Source organism: Bactrocera neohumeralis, chromosome 3 (genome assembly GCF_024586455.1).
Source record: "Bactrocera neohumeralis isolate Rockhampton chromosome 3, APGP_CSIRO_Bneo_wtdbg2-racon-allhic-juicebox.fasta_v2, whole genome shotgun sequence".
In the NCBI taxonomy this organism is placed as follows: domain Eukaryota; kingdom Metazoa; phylum Arthropoda; class Insecta; order Diptera; family Tephritidae; genus Bactrocera; species Bactrocera neohumeralis.
In genome coordinates, this window is record NC_065920.1 from 8984288 (window position 1) to 9005478 (window position 21191).

General features: G+C 37.6%; 1 protein-coding gene across 3 annotated transcripts in view; it reads right to left on the bottom strand.

The window, feature by feature from the left end:
* Positions 1-21191, bottom strand: part of LOC126753325 (protein sax-3) — a 293802-nt gene that overhangs the window by 14159 nt on the left and 258452 nt on the right. For all 3 annotated transcript variants that reach the window (XM_050464681.1, XM_050464680.1, XM_050464679.1), the window contains 9 exons: positions 19261-19545; positions 18985-19125; positions 14176-14307; positions 11399-12336; positions 11205-11324; positions 10502-10928; positions 3758-3853; positions 3235-3481; positions 2832-2995 (listed from right to left, as the gene is read on the bottom strand). In XM_050464681.1, coding sequence (XP_050320638.1) covers positions 2832-2995; positions 3235-3481; positions 3758-3853; positions 10502-10928; positions 11205-11324; positions 11399-12336; positions 14176-14307; positions 18985-19125; positions 19261-19545 — 2550 coding nt within the window. The remainder of the gene's footprint in view (positions 1-2831; positions 2996-3234; positions 3482-3757; positions 3854-10501; positions 10929-11204; positions 11325-11398; positions 12337-14175; positions 14308-18984; positions 19126-19260; positions 19546-21191) is intronic.

Here is a 21191-nt window from a genome sequence, read left to right on the forward strand (position 1 = left end):
GCAAAACAAATACAAAAAAGCACAAAACAAGAAAAATGGCGGAAAATCACAGCGACGGCAGCAAGCAAAGCAAACAAAAAATAATACAACAGAGCAGGGAAGGGCGAAAAAATCACAATAAAGTGGAAAATTGGCAACAAACAATGAAAAAATTGCTTGCATTATTGTTGTTGTTGATTTTGCCGTTGTTGCAGCAGCGCAATGAACCAATTAAACTGTCAGTAATACAACAGCGCAATGCTCAGTCAAGTGTTTTATTGCCATTGCGTTTGTATTTTTTGAATTTTATTGCATTATATGTCTTGTTAACTGTTTTTCATGCGGCAACATGTGCATGTATGTGTATGTACACATATACAATTAATTTTTTAAACTGCATCTATTATTATTATTATTTTTATTTATTTTTTTTTTGTCATTGTCACGCCAAGCATTGTTACATTTTGTTCTATATATATATATATACTATTTGTGTGTATTTTACATGTACCGTTAACACAGCAGCACTTAAGCATGAAATTTCGTTCACACATACAACAACAAACATATATGCATGCCACCCACCAGCACTTGGCTGACATTCATGCCACTTCAATGGTGAGTAAATGCATCTGTGTGCGCCGCAAAGTGAGTGTGAGTGCCTTACACACACTTACAAGTATAAATATAGGTATGAGTGTGTGTGTGGCTGCTGCCAGCTGACCAAGCACACTTTTTGGGTGGCAGCGCAATGCGCAATTTAAGTACACTTCAGTGAATGCAGTGGCGAGCGAGCGCATATATTGCAGGTACACACACACATGCGCCCACATATACACATACACACACACACATAAGTGTATAAACTCTCAAGCGGCATGCACCTGCTTGCATATTTTTAACTGTTGCTGCTGCTCGAAAGCGTTTCCTGGGCAAGTAGTTGTTGTTATTGCACAACAATGCTTTCGCTACTGTAGTTTTTGTTGTTATTATTGTTGTTGTTGGCACTCCACATGCTCAACAGCGCTCAAATATGGTGCGCATTTATTACTTTTGAGTGCTTTAGTTTGGCGTGCAACGCACTTGGACACACAAGTGGCTGCTTTGCGGCAATACACAGTAAATTGTATGTAATTGTAGTTCGGCAACAACTTTAAGTTGTTATTTGTAGTTGCATATTGTTTTTCACCATTTTTTGTTTTTATTGTTGTAGTAGTTTTTCGAAATAGTTGCAAATTTGCTTGTACATATGTATGTTACGTAAAAACTGCAAGCAAGCTGGTACTTGCGTGTATGCTGTGGCTTTAAACATTTTAAACGCCCAAAAGTATGCAATGATTTTCATATGTGTACCGCATATTGGTTGAAGTGTTGTATTAAATAATGTTGGCTGGCATATCGAATGAACTACAATTTCCATGATTTTATGGCAAGCCTGAAGCCCAAATTTAGGCAATAATTTGTATAAAGTAGTTAAAAAAGCTAATTTATCAATTTGTTGTAAGAAATATTTTGAAGCAAATGAAATTATTGCATGTTGCCACATGTTTTACCTGCACTATATAGCAAATATTAGCATTGATCTTATCGAAAAACGAATAGAGAGAGCAAAACTAACTTACAAGCGAGTGGTTCATAGGAAAACTGCCAAAGAAATAGTATACTTAGATTCTTCAATATTTTTATACACCGATGTTATAAAGTTTATACCAAAATGTTGCTAAGCTATGAGAATGTTTGCTAATTGTAACCCAAATACGTATTTAATACATGTAGCGCCTAGATGTATGCTAAGAAAAATAAAAGTCGGCGAAATTAAAAAAAAAAAACAAATTCGGAATGCGTCTGTAATCCTGAAAATGGGGTTTATAGACTATACGTGTATTTAAAGCAAGTAGCGCCTAGATGTATGCTAAGAAAAATCAAAGTGGACATAATTGTAGAAAAGAACAAAATCAAAATTTGTCTTTAAGACTGAAAATGAGATTTATGGACTTTAAAGTGCTGGTTAATATACGTTATTATAATATAATATTAAAAAAAGTGGGCCTAATTTTAGACTAGTATTGTTGCAAAATGTAACAATTTTAGAATGAAGAGGATAACCAATGAAAATGAGTACTTATACAACTTAAATCTCAATTTTAATATTTTTCAATACAAATCTTTAGTGTTTCTAACATTTCAGAGGATTTTCTTCAACCCTTCCAAAATTTTTGTTAGTAGGACGAACATTGAAATTAATACAGACTAAATACCATTAGAGCAGACAAGTAATTATTAAGCCCTTGCCGGAATGAGCAAGAAATGAAGGTCGTACTTTACGTCAGATTGACTTTCAGTTCATGCAGCTAGCGAGGTGAGACTCGAAAGTAAAATATTAGTTCGAAATATATCAGAACTAGCGATAAGCCAAAAAAAATTGACCAAATTATATAACAAAGTGCGCGCAAAAGTTGAATGTGAAATACTTTTTCGCTACAATTTAGGTTCCCTTAGATCTGCATGTCTCAGTATAGGCAAATATAACTATACGCTTGGTCTGGTTTTAAATATATGACTGTGTCGTTTGCTTATAAAAATAGTGTGTATGTGTTGTTGTTGTATGGCATCACGCACGTAACACGCGTGTTAAATGTTTCCGTTGCCGACATTCAGGCGTCGCCGTCAATGCAGCTGCAGCTGATTCCATCCGGCACAGCAATCAGCTGGCAACTGTTCTCGGCATCCACACAAACACATCCGTGCATGGTGTATGCGTGAGCAATTTTTTTATACAGCTTTATAGTTTTCTTTTCTTTTTTTGTGTGCGTTTTTGTGAAATATTCTTAAACAATTTACTGTCCACTCACCTCTGATTGTATTCAATGCCGATTGTTTCATCATCATGTGCTTGCGTTTAATGAAAACCATTGCGCCGAGTGAGAGCATCATCATGGCCAAAAAGGCGCCGAGCAGAATAATGAACCAGGGTTGTGTGAGCACATCGTCGACATGGTCCTGATTGATGGGGTAGCTGTAGATGGAACCAGGAAATATTTAAAAAAAATATATATAAAAATTGGTAAATAAATAAAAAAAGAAATATAAAAAAATATCAACGAAAATATTGCCAAATTTTCTTAAAAAATCATATTTTGGTAGAAACAGGAATCTGTTTTTTCTGATCTTTTTCTAATATTTTTTTCTATATTTTTTTTTATAATTTCGATAATAATTTTCATTCTCCTTCCGCACCAAATCTTATGTACTCACCGTTGATTAATGAACGGATCCAGCCGTTTGGTTATTGGATCCAAGCGCAGCGTTGCCGGCGCACAATAAGGTCCAATGCCAGCATTATTGCCAGCTGCTACGCTAACTGTATACATCACACCCTCCGTTAGATTGGCCAACACCAGTGTGGGTGAGGCAGAGTCAATGGTCACATTTGTTAGTATGCGTGAAAAATTGTGCGCCGTATCAATGCCACGCACAATCACGTGATAGAATAGTAAGATGCCTGTGAAGAAAGAAATGAAGAGTTTAAAGAAAATATGTACATATATGTATGAATAGCTGAGAACTATTTCACTAAATTTAGTATTAAATGAGTGCTTACTTAGAAGAAAGCTATTGTGTAAATTACTTAGAAAAATTTAGAAAATTTTTCAAAATTTCCAAGCATGCCACATCGATTTCAAATTGAAATCTGTACTTTGTTATTCATTTATATTTCATTTCCACTAAACTTGTTCACGCTTTTTAAACATACTTTTAACTCTTTTCTATTACTCACCATGCTGTGGCTTCATTGCTGGTGCTCGCCATTTCAAAAATACCGCTGAGGAGTTCAATAGCACAGCTTCCATGCCGAATGGTGTCTCGTTGATAACTGTAAATATAAAAATAAAATAAAATTGAGATACATATGAATATAGTTAGATAACAGATAGTCAAGTGTAAAATACATATGTGCATTAGGTTGAAAAAAACTTTTATTTTTTTCGCTTGGTACTCTTCATATATCCTTAGACACCTCTAAGAAAGTTTCTAGAAGTACTTGCTTTTAATTTAAAATTTTTTTCTGTGACCCACATTTTCTCAAAAAAATTAACTCCAAAAAGAGTCCTTCGTCCAAGTCTTTAAGATCAGTATCTCAAAGACCTGTGTAAAATTTCATAAAATTTTATGAAGATCGGTTGGGTAGTTCTTGAGAAATCTTGCCAAACGGCTTCAAAAACACAGTTTCGAGAAAAATGCAATTAAAAAAGGCGCACTTTGCCTAGCTAGCTTTGAGCGCACAAATTCTCAAGGCTATATCTCCAAAAATATTACTTGTACCAACTAGAAAATTTAGGACAAAATTAGGGTGTTGTAGAATTTAATAAGTCAATAAAAAATACATTTTTTGAAACCCGTAAACCCATGTAACCCCTTAAAAATATTTAAAATTGCTTCTTAACTCTCCATAGTAACATTTTTTGGGTAGGTATCGTCTATAGACGTTAATAACAATCTTTTTCTTGTACCGTTAAGTGCTCCGTAGGCTTCTTGTGCTTCACTGATAAATTATTGGGCTTCAGACCAGCTCAGCAAGCGTCAACTACCCGCAGCTGTGCAGTTGCCCGCTTCTTTTGATTAGAGGAAATCGTAAGAGCTTTGCGAACTCTTCGTTCTCAGCAGAGTCCACCTTTCCATGGTTGTAGAAAATTCTAACTGGACAATGTCCGATTGGGATTCATGCAGTAAGATTGAACATCTTACCAGATACTAGGTGCATCAATGGTTTGCAGTAAGATGAGATAGAATCACCTCCACACTTGCTCCTAAAATCTCTCGATTTTGCCAGTTAAAACAAAAACCATTTGGGTCTTATATTTCCAGACAATTTCAGGACAATTAGCGGAAATAGAAATAAAACACTTAAGCAGATTTGTGATGGTTTCACGGCGGTTTTGCTTTTGGATTACCGATATTCAATTGAAGGAGTTTTTCGTTTGGCTTCACAAATGAATGTTTAAACATAACAGTCTAAGTGTGATGCCTCGTCATGCTGAGCGATCAGTCATCTAACCTAATCTTCTTATAAGGAACTCATAGAGATTTGAGCCATATTAGTTTCTAATGGAGTAGTGCTAAAATGCAGTCCTTGATATTATTCGTAAAATACCCAAAAATGTTGACTTTAATATTATCCTTAAGTATCCTTGATTTTACTACTGAAGTGCCTAAAAATATTGCCCTAAAGTACCCAAAAATGTTGAGGTTAATATTACTTTAAAATGCCTAAAACATAAATTTTTCATTATCATTTATTTAACATGTGATCACATTAAATTCTGTGCAAAGCAATTTCATTCAAATTTGAAGAAAGTGTTTATGGAAATGAAAGTGAGGGTTATCATGCATAGATATGCATATATACATACATATATACACATATATACACATATAGAAAGCGCACATATACTTTAAAATGCACAAAGCAATTCCTCAGCGTCCGTTAACAAGTGTGAGTAAGTGTCTGAGTGCATAAATCCCAGTTGATTGAGTGTTGGAATTTTGTGGCAACGCTGGCAATTTCTAACTCATTTCGCTAAGCTATTTTCGTCTACGCTCAACTCTTTGTTTCGGCTCTTCATGCCAGCACTTTTGTTGTTGTAGCTATACTTTTTGTAATTTTTGCTTTCTGTGTGCAACTCACACCACATTTTGTGGCACATACAGTGCGCTCATTATTATGCATGTATGCATCAAGTGCGAAGTATAGAAAAGAAAAGTTAAGCTGCAACGGTAGCTAAGTAACGCAAAGCAAAGCAATTTCTATTTAGATAAACACACGCCACTCCGCTCCCTCCACTGTATTAGAGTAAGGTAGTTGGTTTGAGCAGTGCTGCCAGCCACCAACACAATCAAACATTTAGCTAAATGAAGGTGGCAGCGCTGCTGGTGAGTGGGTGCCTGCGCAGTGTGCGTGATCTCAAGGGAGCAGCAAAAGCGGCGGTGAAGTGCCGAGGGCGCACAAGGCGACAAATTAGTGTGCCTGCCAGTTGTCTGTGTGTTTGCTTGGCAAATACGCGCACATGTATATGTATGTATGCAACAGCAACCGCCATGTTATGTGTGTGCATATGTAAAGTACCGTTTACTTTGCTGGCTTGTGCTTTTCTTTTGCATCATTTTTCAAATTGCATACAAATTGCAGCACGAAACAGCAGTTGACATTTGAGTTGTGTCGCCAATGCATATCCTCCACATCCTCACACACACGCTCATGCTCACATGTGCCGTCGTCATTGCCGCCGCCTGTATGTGATCTGCATACTCGCGCCGCACTTGTGGCAATACCTCAGCAAATACGCTGCTGCAAACAAATAAAAACGCCTTTAAAGCGAAACGCTGGAACTTTTGCGGTTGTTTACTCAACTCGAAACGCGTCCCCACTTCACCACAGTCGCATAATGCGCCGCAGGCACCACAGCGCCGCACACACATACACCCATCAATGCGCACGACATCGGTGTCCCAGTACACACCTTCTTCCTTTGTTGGCGCTTATTTACATGTCGCTGCTTACTGAGAATTCCAGCATGCTCCACAAGCGCCTGCATGTATGCTATGATAAATCTGTTTCGCATGGCAAATGCATATGCGTGTGGCTGTATGTGTGTACAGCTTGTTTATGTATTTGTGTCTGCATATAAAATAATTGTTGTTTATCTTTTTCGCAATTGCAATTGCAATTTCTCCACAATTTCGCTTTTTTCCTAACTCTAATAGCAGTCTAGTTGTGTGGGTTGCTGTGAAAGTGTGAGTGTGTTAAGGTGGGTGTATGAAGCTGCGTACTTCAATGTGCTGGTTTGAAGTATGTGTTTCTGTAGCGCAAGAAAGCAATTCCAAAGTGGAAATGTGATGAATACGGAATGAGTTTGATTTAAAATTTTTGCTGCGCAACAACTTTGTAACGCGATTCTGCATGGTGTAGGTGTATTGTGCCAGAAAATCGGTGTGGATTTAGAATTTGCGTACAAAGTACAGATGTACCATATATACGAACAGGCTTTCATATACGTGAATGTGTATAGTATATATATAAAATATTTATAGATTATATAGGGTTTCAATTAGCTGCGCTCAGGTAAAGATAAATATTTTTATAAAATTAATATAAAGATAAAATGACAGATAAAGATAAATATAATAGGAAAAATCGTTCACTTCGGTTACACCGAGCTTATAATATCCTTCACAGGTGCATTTATTATAGCTTAGAAGGTATAAAAATATTTCTGTATGGATTTTCTTCTGTCAGTTTGTATGGCAGCTATATGTTATAGTGAGCCGATTTGAACAATTTTTATGAAGAATATAGCACTGTCTTGTTTAATAATTTATGCCAAATTTCATGTAGATACCTCGCCAAATCAAAAAGTTTTCCATACAAAAATATTGTTCGGATCGGTTAGTTTGTATGACAGCTATATGCTATATTAGTCCGATCTGAAAATTTTTCTAGAAAGTTATAGTGTGGTTTTAGGCAATATTGTGTGGCAAATATCATGAAGATATCTTGTCAAATAAAAGAGGTTGCCATATAAGGACTTGATTTTATTTGGCCAATTTGTAGGCAGCTATATGCTATATTTGTCCGATCTAAAAAATTTATCTGGAGATTATAGCACTGTCTGAGGTAAAAACTTATGTCAAATTTCATGCCGATATCTAATCAAATAAAAAAATTTTCCATACAAGAACTTAATTTTGATCGTTCAGTTTGTTAGGCAGCTATATGTTAAAGAGCTCCCATCTGAAAATGTTTTTCAGAGATTTTAGCATTCTTTCAGAAAATAATGCATGCCAAATTTTTTTAAGATATCTGAATAAATACAAGATATATCCATACAAGAACTTAATGTTGATCGTTCAGTTTGTTAGGCAGCTATATGTTATAAAGCTCCGATCGGAAACATTTTTTTTGTAGACTGTAGTATAGCTTTAGAAAATATCCTGTGTCAAAATTCATTAAGATATCTCGCCAAATAAAAAAGTTTTCTGTACAAGAACTTGATTTTAATCGTTCAGTTTGTATGGCAGCTATATGCTATAGTGGTCCATTATCGGCGGTATCGACAAATAAGCAGCTTCTTAGAAAGAAAAGATCTTGTGCAAAAATTCAAAACGATAACGCAAAAACTGAACTATACAGGCAAACAAAAGCAACTGCTATCAGAAACATATACACAGTATATACAGGTAGCACTCATACAAATATAAGTTTCCATCAATGTTGCCTTGCAGTTTCGGCACCTAATTGTATATTTACTTTCGCAAAAAAGTTTGCACACCATCAACTTAACTAATTTGTGTATTTACACGCTTAACGCATGACTTCTCACCGTGCTCCCATATGCTTCATGCAAGGACGCGCTAGTTCAATTCAATATCAAGCAACAAATATAATTCATTTGCAAATATTCCGCAAACAATATCCCTTGTGTTACTTTTCAATATTACTCAATACAATATTACAGAATTACAGCAATCGCTTTGTGTTTGCGAGCACTTTCTCAAACGACCCTTGAAATTGCCGACCCTCTGATTACCCGCAGCGGCAAAGAGCACACTTGGTGGAGGAAGAAAGTGCGACAAACACAAAATAAATGAAACCTGGCACATGTGTGCCGCACCGGCCCACCTCTAAGGACGCTACTTAGCATTTAGGGCACAGCTGATGTTGCAACACATCGATTGAAATCGAAAATTTCGCATTTACGAAATGAAATTTGTCGAGTACGCCTCCTTTTACTCTTTTTTGTCAAGCATTTTTCAATCATTTATTCCTTGTTGCATTGCTACATTATGAAATTGGGTTATTGTTACGAAAGTACGGAACAAAGGATTGGCGCTGTAGCAGGCAATGGCTGTTGAGTGACTATGTGCGTGCTGTGTGAGAAGGGTGTTTGCAAAAGCGTGTTGTTGTTAATCAGATTGGCGACCAGGCCGTTCCACAACTATTTCCTAAATGAGTAATTTTTTTTGTAGAAAGGATGAGGGTTGCAAAACTAATGAGTGGAATGGGAAGAATGGCTGGAAATATAATAGACATATGTATGTATAGTATGTATACTGCATGTATCGGTATTTTTCAGCATTTTTAGCGTAGATTAATGCACTTTGTTGCCCCTGCTTTCTAATTCTGTGCCTCAGCTTGCGAAATTTTTGCGACATATACATATGTAAAAGTATGTACATATATTGATTAAACGTGTATTTACATTTTTATGGAGCACATTGCAGCACATGCGCTTAATGCCATTACCCCTATTTACATAAATTAAAGATAACTAGTTCACTAGTGCCTTCGATATTTTCTTGCTGGTTACAAAAACCTGGCTGATAGCCAAATTGGCACAGGAAAACAGCATATGGTAATATTAGCTGATTTCGATTCACCACTTCTTTGCGCGCTTTGTTTTCTCCTCACAAAGCAAATTACAAACATTGCAAAAAGCAAGAAAAAAATGTTGTATCCAATGCAAGAAATTATGTGGCAACTCTTTAAAGTGAAGTAACTGCTTTATACTCAATCTATATTAGATTATAGCAGTTTTTGTAGTTTATACCAGTTTATGAGATTTGTACCAGTTTATGAGATTTATACCAGTTTATGAGATTTATACCAGTTGTATGTTCGATTCGCCGAAAACTGGTATAAGTACGAAATTATTGAGGAAATGTGAAATTAAGAAGAAATGAGTGTTCATGTAATAATTTCATTGAAAGCGGTATAGAAATATAATTAAAATCTCGGTTGAAGATGTAAACGCGTATGTTACATGGCTGGCACAAAACCGCTTCAAATTCAATGCACAATAAATTATACGACTTTATGCGGTTTATGATAGTTTATACGATACAATTTATATGAGTTGTTTATTTGATTATCCAAAAACTGTTATAACTCTCAATCGAGTTAGAAAAATTAAAATTGGGAAGAAATATTTATACATATAATATTTTCTTTGTAACCAGTATACAACGTTATTGCAAATCGCGCTTCGTAATCTTCATAATCAATTTATATTGTTTTACAGCATTTTTTAAGTTTATACCAGTTTATGCGATTTATACCAGTTGTTTGTTCGGTTCGCCAAAAACTGGTATAAGTAGAAAATATAATAGAAAATGTAGAATTGGGCATGAAAGAGTGGTCATATAAAATTTTCTTAGGAAGCGGTTTAGAAATATTTTCGTGTAACGCAATTTGCGCTAAAAATGTGAACATACGAGTATGTACGGCTGACAGGTAGAATATACAAGTTTTCGCAATGTAATTGTAATGCAGCACTCAATCCGTGAAATATACAAATTTAAGACACTTAAATCAACCCCTTCACTATCCTTGCCATGAGCAAAAACACCCAACCGACGAATGTGCCGCTGTCAATACTTTGATGCTTCTATTTTACCTTACTTCATACACTTTAATTGTTTGCTTATTTATACGTATGTAATGCTATATGGGTTTTTGTGTACTCACCATCTTCGAGTGTACGTGCAATACGCGAGTTTGACGGCTTTCCCTCGACCGACTTGTAGAAGGGTACAATGAAAAATTCATACAGCGTATATTGCAGCAGGCCAGTCAGAGTGCAGGAGGAGGCGCCACCGCCGTTCAATATCGTTAGCATGCGATATGTGGTGCTGCTGGTTGCGGTGGCGGCATTTTTAACGGCCGCATCACGTCTGGCAGCGGCAATATTTGGTTTAGCCGAAATCAATGCAGCCGTCGCAGCGTCAGCTGATGCAGAGGCTGAGGATGAGGACGAACTGGCGCTACGTGCCGCCAGCAATGGATTGGCATTCGCGCTGCTGCGCTCCGAACCGCCGACTGCGGTGCTTGTTGGCGGATTTGGTAATTGACGCGCGTAGATGTAAAAGCCTTCCACGTATTTGCCGTTGATTATCTGTGAAGATGAAAGAAGAAAAAACGGCAAAAAGAATTAGAAAAATTGTAAAAAATGTGAAGCGGATTTGGGGAAAATTGGGCAATTTGATTGGCGATGCCACACCGCTTGCCGCGCGCCGGCAGGTGTGAGGTGCACGGCACAATCCCGCTGACTTAGCTGCTTGACTGTTTTGTCACGCTTCGCTATTGCATTGATATTGACACCGTACCATTAAGTCGTTCGAAGAATGAAGGAGTATAAAGAAAAGCAACAGCGAAAATACGCTAAACTAACCTGCCACGTCAATTTCATGCTTGTCGAGTCCACGATGCTGGCGTTAATTAGTTCCACTACGTCGCCGGACAACAGGCTGGCGCGTGCTTCACTCAAATCCAAGCCGCTATTGAAGAAACGCTGCAAAAGAGAAGCAAAGAAGGCAGGATATTACATAACCCCTTGAATACGCGTTCATGGTATTGTACACTTACCATGCCCACATTAATCGGCTCTGACATTGGGCTCGGCAGCGATAGGCCATGCGAATTTTCCGCTCTTATGACAAAGAAGTAGTTAACGCCCGGCACCATGCCCACCTGCATGAAGGTGGTATTCTGTATGCGTGCGCCCACAGCCACCCAACCGTCCGTCTCATTCTTGCCGAACATCTCGACCACATAGCCGACCAAACTGGAGGCGCCCACCTTATTGCTGCGCGTCCACGATAGTGTCACCGAATCTTCGGTCTTCTCCACAACTTGCGGTTTACCCGGCGGTCCCGGATGTGTGGATAGCTCCGGTGCACGATAGAATTTAATATTCGGATTGGTTGGCGTATCCAAACGTAGATAACCGCTCCACGATGACTTGCCATTACGATTGCTCGCCACACACGTGTACAGGCCTTCATCTTCATTACGCTGCAAATCGGCTATGGTGAGTGTGCCCGCCTCGGAGAGATTGCGACGCTCATGCTCGTTCACATCGATTGGCATGCCATCCAAATACCAAGAGACTTGTGGTGTTGGCGTGCCGCTGGTGCGACACGGCAGCGTTACGATCGATTTCACCGGCAACGTTTGATTGACGGGACCCAACTCAATAATTGGCGGTGGCAATTCGAATTGTGTATCCACAGTGACAACGGTGCGACTGCTAACGCTACCAACCGCATTCAAAGCATTACAAACCACCACTTTGCCAGAGTCTTCGCGTGCGAAACGCAATATCGACAGTACCGAACGACCCTCGGGCGTTAACGTCACCTCAATGCGCCCGTCTTTGTAGCCGGGGAAGAGTAGCGAGCTATTGCCCTCGACCGACCAGTAGAGTGTGGGCTTGGGATAGCCGCTGGCTTGACATTCGAAGAGCACTTCATCACCGACTTCGACGAGTTGATTTTTGGGGCGTGTGATGAACTTGGGTGGTGCTGTTGGCGTTGCGTAGGCGAGTGAGTGAAGGAGAGCAAACGTAATAAAAAGACAAAAATACATAAGTTGAGGGAGGGTGCAAAAGTAAATAAGTTGTTAATAACGGTAAATGTTATTGCAAAGCAATGAACATATTAAGCGCATATTTTTGTTGCATTTGTTGTTGTATTCCTTTCATGATTTTCGTTTCTACGCTTTGTGTTCTTTCTGTTTTTGAAGTGCGGTCAGGTAATTAATTTTTATGTTGTTGCTGCTGGTGTGGGCGGCTTGTTAGGACACAGGGTGTTTCATAGGCAATCTATCAGTTGGACTGTATATTTTTTTGTTGGTTTTGTTTTGACGTATCGAGATCATTCAACTACCTTATCGCACAGTATATATATCTATAGTTCCGACAAAGCTTTCTGAAGCAACTAGGTTAGCTTTGACTTAGTTCGATCCTAAAAAAGATCTCACTTGGACAGCTTAGAACACCGGTTCGACATGGTATTTTAAACCCCTTTATAATAGTTCATAAGACCCTTACTAATGGACAAAGAGCTACCTAAAAACTAAAACCTATCACAAATTTGTTGAGACGGCATTGTCAGTTTCGGCTAAGTCTTCTGCATCGCAAAAAAGTTTCAGCCTCAGTCTTGCATAGGCTGGAGATTGGAAGAAAAAACATCGGGATATGTTTCCACCTTAATTACAGTTAAGATAAAATGTCGCTTATATTTTGATGTTCTTATATAATGAGCTTCTTTGACGAGCTCTTCAACTGCTGAAATCCTCGGTTGGTACTTTTCTGCATTGATAATCCTTTCCTTTTAGGCTTTAGGCTCCTTATTGAGAAAGTTTGTTCCTCCTTCTTAGTAAAATTTACTAAAAGAGTTTCGAAAAAATTATTCAGTTTTGTAGTTTCTTGGTTCCATGTTGCTCATTTATATTAAGGAAAGGCACAGAACTCGCTTTATGTCAGGAGCTATCCACTTATATTCATTCTTCAAGTCCATAACCTAGGTTGCCAAGCTTTGGGAATAAATTGAGAGTTTTTACGATGGCTTTTCAATAGATCGATTCTTCGAGCTTTGTGTGGAGCTTTTCAGTTATAGGTACGTAAACTCAGAAGTACAGGCTAGGTTATATTTTTATGCTTCTACTTAGAATTTTTCAATCCATCGATTCTTTCTTCATGTTATTTATGTATGTTGTAAAGCTCAATATTTGTATGAAAACTGAAAAAATGAAGCCTGCTAATAATTTTTCGTTTTTACATTTCCCACTTAGTGTTGCTTTAGATGCTTAGCATTGGTAATCTGGAATACAACATATATATATCTACTGTCTCTCCATCTGAAAGAAATTTCCTACTAGTCTACTTCGTCATTACATACAAATAACTACATTTCTTCTACTCTTATTCCAATATCTAGCCTTCAAAGCTTTTTTTCTACCAGACAACTAATCAAAACTCTTATTAGTCAATACCAACTCAAGAGATCTTACTAATTTTCAGCACACTAACTAACGCCGCGCAGCTTAAACTTTGACAAGTGAAAGCTGTGGTCGAACTTTCGACACCCTTTATGCAAACTTTCATCAAAGAAACACTTGATTCTGATTCACAGCATGCATGGCGCTGCACAAAAACACTTCAAATGAGCCGTAAAACTTTTATACTAACAACAACTACAACACATACACACATATATATGTACTTATATGTGCGCAATAAAGCTTTAAGCACATCCCTGTGCGCTGTCCTGTGTAGTGGTGTGAGTAATTTGCACTTGCACACAACTACACACATGCAACAACAACAATAATAGCAACAATATTTATAGCAATTAACTCACCGTGTACGGTTAGTGTGCCCGTGGCTGTAATTGAGCCGACCGCATTATCCGCTTCACAGCTATACTCGCCCATATCTTCCAGCGTAACGTCATCCAATTTCAGGCTGCGATCCTCGAGGATGTGCACACGACCTGTTGTGAAAAGCGGCGATGGAAATGGAATACAAAAGCAGAAAAAAGAAATGAGCAAATGTAAAGGAATGAAATGTGTGTTGTTGGTATAAAAAGCGAATTAAAGTTCAAGTGTTGGTCAAACAAACCGGTGAGGCTTGAATAGTTCACGTTTAATGTGCGTAGTTAAGTATAATGGTATGAATGTATATGTGTTTGTAAGTCTATGGCTTTGTACATTGGTTGGCAGGGCGCATTAAAATAGCTTTGTGTGCGTGAATAACAATAAAAGCCTCAGCATAAAGGTGAAAAATTGCCGAAAATAGCGCTGCGAAGTGCGCAGCGAAAAATCAGCAGCAATTTGGCAGCGAAAAATGGAATAAAAGTGTACACCACTGTCAGCCGTATTGTATGCGAAAGCAGCGTTGATAATTGTTGTTAGCGCTGCCATTGCTTTTGTTCGCTTGTTAGTGTCTTTACAGTTGTTGTTTTTGTTTTAAGCCAAAGCTGCTGTATTGTTTCTGCAGGGTATGTTTATACTTTCGAGTTGGTCTTTAGTGGCTTTGTTGTGCGTTAAATAGGCATACCTGTGCAGTGGAGGTAACGTATACGCACGGGTGCACTACATGCCGTGCAAGGCAAGGCTTGTGGCTTACTTCAGCGTTAAGGAAGTTGGACTGCTGTACTTTTTTATGCAGTTAAAGAGTATTTTGAGTATTTGTGTGTATATTTTCTTGCAATTTGAAGATTTCGTTTCACAGCGAAGAATTTTTTTGACTTTTTATTGCGTGGGTATGAGTAAATATCTTATTTTTCGTCCATATTTTGATGCTATATGTATATTTTATGCAATTAGTAGCTAATTTTGTTTAAATACAAATTTTCGTAAATTTAATCTGAGGCAAAAATCTTGATACGATCTATAATTTCTTAAAAATAAGATATTTTGAAATAAATATTTTAACTCGAAAAGTTTATAATGAAAAAAATAAGAAAATTTCTGGACTAAGCGCTCGATTTTTTTATAGGAATTTTATAGAAAATCACGCAAATTTTTTAAAGTTCAATTACCAAAAGGTTCTAAAGCTCTTTGGTGTAGTAAATGGTAGTCAAAAAAAGTAAGAAATGAAGAATAATTCTTAACACTCAGTGGCTGAAAAGTCAAGCTAATCTGGGAATTTCTAAATTAAAATTTTGTTTTTGCGATTTAGAATAAATTTTTTGGTTCTTAAAACATTTTTCAATCGCTAGATTCAAGAAAAAATAATACAAAATAATTTGGTGATTTTTCAATTGATAGAATGATACAAAATTTCGAAAAATTGTCAATGGTTAGATAAAAAAATACATACAAAAAATTTTGAAAGTTGCGCCAGTAGCCAACATTTCCTATAAAAATGACAATAAAAATTTGCTTATGCACACAAACACATATTTAATAAAGCACGTGAGAAAAAAATTGATGTCACTTTCAAACTCTTGGAAAAATTCTCAAAATGAGGCAAATTTTTAGGACTTCAGTGGGTATAAACCCCCAAAAGGTCGCCAATTATATACTAATGGGGTTCTTTCTAACAGTAATTTCTTCTACATCATTACTTTCTTCTTTTCCTTTCTTCAAACCAACCTTTTGCCTCCTTCGACTAAGCCACCTCACCACTTCAGCTAAGTCGTGCCACTTCAGGTCACACCTGTCTACCAAAACACTGTTGTATTACGAAGCACAGGTACATTTTAAGCCCCTACTACCACGGCTGTATCAACACTTTGTATTTCCGGTTAGTTGGCAGCTGTAAAATCCCTGGTTTATTTTGAGGCACGTTGCAGCTGCCTTACATTAGTGCGTATGTATCTAGGTTAGTTAGTAGTTCAAGTGTTGGGAGCGAGAGCGCTGCAGCCGGTCGAGTGTTGGATTTCTTAGCAAGCAGCTGTGACATGCAGCTACCAAGCAAGAAGAAGAAATGCGCACAACAATAAGTAGAGGGTGCACACACTTCGTGGTTGGCAGCATGCAACTGCAGAAGATGCCACAGTGAGGCAGAGCCAAGTTAATATTAAGCATGCATATATGTATATGTTGCATTGTCTGCCAGCTGCAAGCAGTGGCGTTATATGCGCCCGCAAATGGCAGCGGAGTGTGGGTGGTGTGTGTGTGTTTGTGGGTGTGTGTGTGCTGACTGCCAGGATTTGCAATGTTTTTGTTGTCTCTGGCAATTGTTTGCTTAACAAAAGTTTACGGAAGCTTTGGCGTTTACATTTGCTTTTGCTACTTCCGCGCCGCTGCAACGACAGCGCCAGCGCCAACACAGCACAAACAAGCACAGTGTCGCGTCCGGTTGGCAAAACTTTTTCTTACCTCAACACAAACAAACAAACAAACAGACAAACAAATAGACAGGTATTTGCGCTTGTTTGTATGTGTGGGTGGATATATATATGTGAATATATGCATAGAAATCGCTCTTAAACTACACATCTTCCACCCTCCTGCTTATCAGTCGGCCTTTGCTCGTTAGCGTTTTGTGGCACACACACACTCACAAACATTAGCAAAGGCACTCAGCCGTCGCTTTCTTATTTGTTTGCATAGGTTAGTGGCTAAGCATGTAAGCGTATGTGCGGCGCTGTTTTTGTTGTGCCACATTGTCCTGTTTGCGCGCATCCTTTGGCTTGCCACATGCCACCGCAGCTCCCCACCGGTTTCGATTTTAACCCCAACGCTAACTCAGCTAAAGCTCACCTGTGCTCCAATACCTTTCCACGTGTGCGCTGGTGTGTGTGCGTGCTGATTTTCCACCATTCAAGTGTTGTGCAAGCAAAACCCAACAGCACAAATGTTGATTGCTGGCAACAGAGATTGGCAATTAACGGAATTAAAAGTTGCAGTTTGTTTTGCGGTACGTGCAACAGCGGCAGTTCGAGCTACACCAGCAACAACAACACCAAGTAAGTGCTAGACTTTTACTACTTTGTTGGACAGCAGACACGACATAACGGTACACAACAAAACAGCCAACAACAAAATGACTTTGCTGCTACCGCAAATAAATGTAGTACTTTTTCATCAGCACTCGGCTCATCAGTTCTCTGCTCCACTCCATATGCACACACACACTCACATATACAATGTCGAGAAGACGTTGACCAAGTGCACTTGTACGGAGTTTACCTTTGCGGTTGTGGGTGTTGAACGACCACTGTCTGCTGCTGCCTTAAGATGGCACTCAAGAAGTCAAACACGCATGCACAGTTAATTAGAGGGCAATATATAAGCGCGTATGCATTTACCGTTACATATGTATGTCTTTTATCTACTTAGTATGTGTGGTCATTTTTTGATAGAGAAGCAGTCTGTTGACTCTTTGGCAAGTTTGATCAAAGTCGTTCTGAACAAGTAAGACTTTTTTCTTTAATGAGAGCAGCCAAGCATTTTAAAGCTTCTTTGAAGGGGTTACAACCAGTTACTATTTAGAAAAAACACGTTTTTTGGGAGTTTTTTAGGAGAGGCATATATTAGCGCGGGTCGATTTACAAGGAACCAAAAAAAAATTAAATTATAAAGTGAAAAGCTTTTTTAACGTTTTCAGAAAGTTTTCTTAAAAAATGTATACAAATATTCATAATTTTTTCATATAATAAAAAGGCCCTCTTTGTGTAGTTGAAGTGGACTGGAGTGGGTATGCTTTGACTCACCCTATGTAATGGTGAAAGCTCATCTGTATATACTCTATACTCAAATCTCTATTTCTTTATGTCAGCCTAACTGATTTTTATCCGTTGTTTTTTACATTGTGTGAATATTTATACCAACTGTTTAATTTATACCAGTTACTTTTCCGACTGTACAATTGATTTATAGTAACTATTTGATTTATACTGGTTTTCGCTTAATTCTTTTATTCACTTATACCATTTTTTTCATTTATACCAGTTACTTGTTTGATTGTAAAATTTATTTATACCAACTGTCTGATTTTTATCAGTTGATCTTTTCATTGTATTATTGACTTGTTTGATTTATACTAGATACTTGTGAGATTGTATAACTGATTTATACCAGCTCTTTGATTTATACCAGATACTTTTTTGATTGTATAATTGACTTCTGCCAGTTGTTTAATTTATAGCAGTTACTTGTTCGATTGTATAATTCATTTGTACCAAACCGTTTGATTAACACCAGTTGCTTGTCTGTTTGCATTATTAATTTACAGCATTTTTTTTTATATAAGATTTTGATTTATAAGTTGCTTTTGATTTATTGACCCAACTTTTTATTTATAGCAGTTGGTTTGATTGTATTATTGACTTATACCAGTTGTTTTATTTATACCAGTTACTTTTTCGAGTCGCTTTACTAATTTTGATTCTGTTAAGAATCAAATAGGAATCTGTAACCGCTTCAAGTTAGGTTGCTGCAATACTAACCGTAGTCGCAACAACAATGCTATTTAATATTCCCTCTTTAAACCGTTGCAATAGTGACAAGTTCGCGCATTAAATCAGTTGCAATGCAGTGGCTGACCGCAAAGCTTACAACCAAAGTGCGGTGTGACACTACTAAGTATGTATGTATGTGTCATAGCGTATTTAAATAAGGTGTTAAGCGATATATCTGTACAAATACACACATTTATGTATTATGTGTGGCATATAACTACACCACAAAGACAAAGGTCTATGCAGATAAGCACTTACGTAATGGCATATTTCCGCCCGAAGCGGTGCGTCGCCACAGGACATCCGGTAATGGATCACCACCAATGCGACACTGAAAGATAACCGAGCTGCCAACCACGGCGGTCTGATTTTGCGGTCCGCGTATGAGGAATGGACGTACTGCAAGTAAACACGAAGAAAGAGACACAATGAGCAAATGCGTACAAAGGGTTGAATTATAAAACAATTGTTGAAAAAATATTATTTTTATTTCGACTTTTTGCAATTATTTATTTCAAAACCATTTTGACTTACCGTGCACTTTTAGAAACGCTGTCGCCGATTCACGTGTCCCCACCACATTTTTCACCACGCACTGATAACGCCCATCGTCCGACTGACGCGCATCCTGTATGGCCAAATTACCGCCGTCGACTATGCGTATGCGTTTGTTGCTGCTTAAATTCATTGTTTGTCCGTTTTTACGCCATGAAATTTGCGGTTCTGGTGAGCCGCGCGGCGCACCGCACTCCATCAGCGCCACTTCGCCTTGGGCGACGCGTGTATTTTGCGGTTCGAGGCGAAATTCATCGCGTAGAACTGGGGAGGAAAGAGAGTTGAGAGGGGTTTTTAGCAAATTTAAAGATCAGAGAGCGAAGAATAAAGATAAATATTGAGAATGGTATATAATTAAAAATACAAATTTGAATATTTTAGAACTGCATTGAGAAGCCGAGTTGGTTCTGTTGCATGCCTGACTGTTTGTATATACGGGAACTACTCCTTCAGTTTTCGAGATATCGATCTGATATTTCGCATGCGTCCTTTTCTTTCTCTAAGTTTGCTATCTTGAATTGCCTATATCGGATCACTATAGCTTATAGTTGCCATACAAACTGGACGATCGGGGTCAAGTGTTTTTATGAAAAACTGTTTCACTTGAAGAGATATCTTCTCGAAAATTTGCACAGATTATTATCTGAGACAATGATGTCATCTTCGAAGAAATTGTTCAAATCGGATAACTATAGCACATAGCTGCCATATAAACTGGACATTCAAAATTAAGTCCTTGTATGGAAAACTTTTTTATTTCACAAGATATTTTCAAGAAATTTTTCACAAGTTATTTTCCAAAAGAAGGGTATAATTCCCGCAGAAATTATTGAAATCGGACTACTATAGCCTATAGCTGCCATACAAAATGACTGCTCAAAATGAAGTACTTGTACGGAAAACTTTTTTATTTTAGAAGATATTTCGACAAAATTTGGCACACATTATTTTCTATGATAACGGTAGAATCTCCGAAGATATCGTTCAGACCGGATAACTATAACATATAGCTGCCATACAAACTAACCTATTAAAATCGAGATAATGATATTTTCATACCCTTTTATGCTCTAAGAAATGTAACTGCCACGGGTAATATAGCTTCGTTGCAGCCGAAACTTATATCCACTCTAGTTATATTCGAACTTCCACACTTTTAGCAATATTTAAAATACTTTCCTAATTTATTTCACTCAATTTCCTTTACTTAATTAATTATTCAATTTCCCTCGCCTATTTGCCTCAAATTACCATCCATCTGCAAATATCACCTTTCATTACAATTATAATTTCAATCAAAGATCCAACTATTCTTCGTCGTATCCTTGTTTCTTCCTACAACCGTTACTACTCCACTGCCGCTTTTATCCTTTCTAATGAGGCACGCCATGCAAATAATATGCTTAACTTTGCAAAGCTTTATGCATCCATAAACCTTTCACAGACATTTCTGTCAGCAGTCTACCTGTGATTTATTTATTTATTATTGCATAGCAGCACAAAAACAACAATATTAATGCAAAACGCTCTCCAACTGCAAATATCCTTTGCGAAAGCCGGCTTTATTGCCGCTATTTGCCATTTCAACATTTGCATTGCCAAGTAAACCATCCATTGAATGGAACTCATTATTATTAGTTGGCAATAACTGGCAAAGATAGTTGGAAGATGTGCATAACGAGAGAATGGATATTGCAGATATTGAAAATATTAATCAATTTATATTTCTATGAAACGGCAAATAAGGATATTGAATTGTAAATGCAGTTGCCTGGCAGCAGTTGGTGGCAGTCAGTGGAGTCGAGAAGTCTACTTTTGCATAGTTATATATACAATGATTAGACTATAAACATTAGCATTCGAAAAGAGCTTAAAAGCTTAGCAGCAAAGATACTATTTCTTGCTAAATG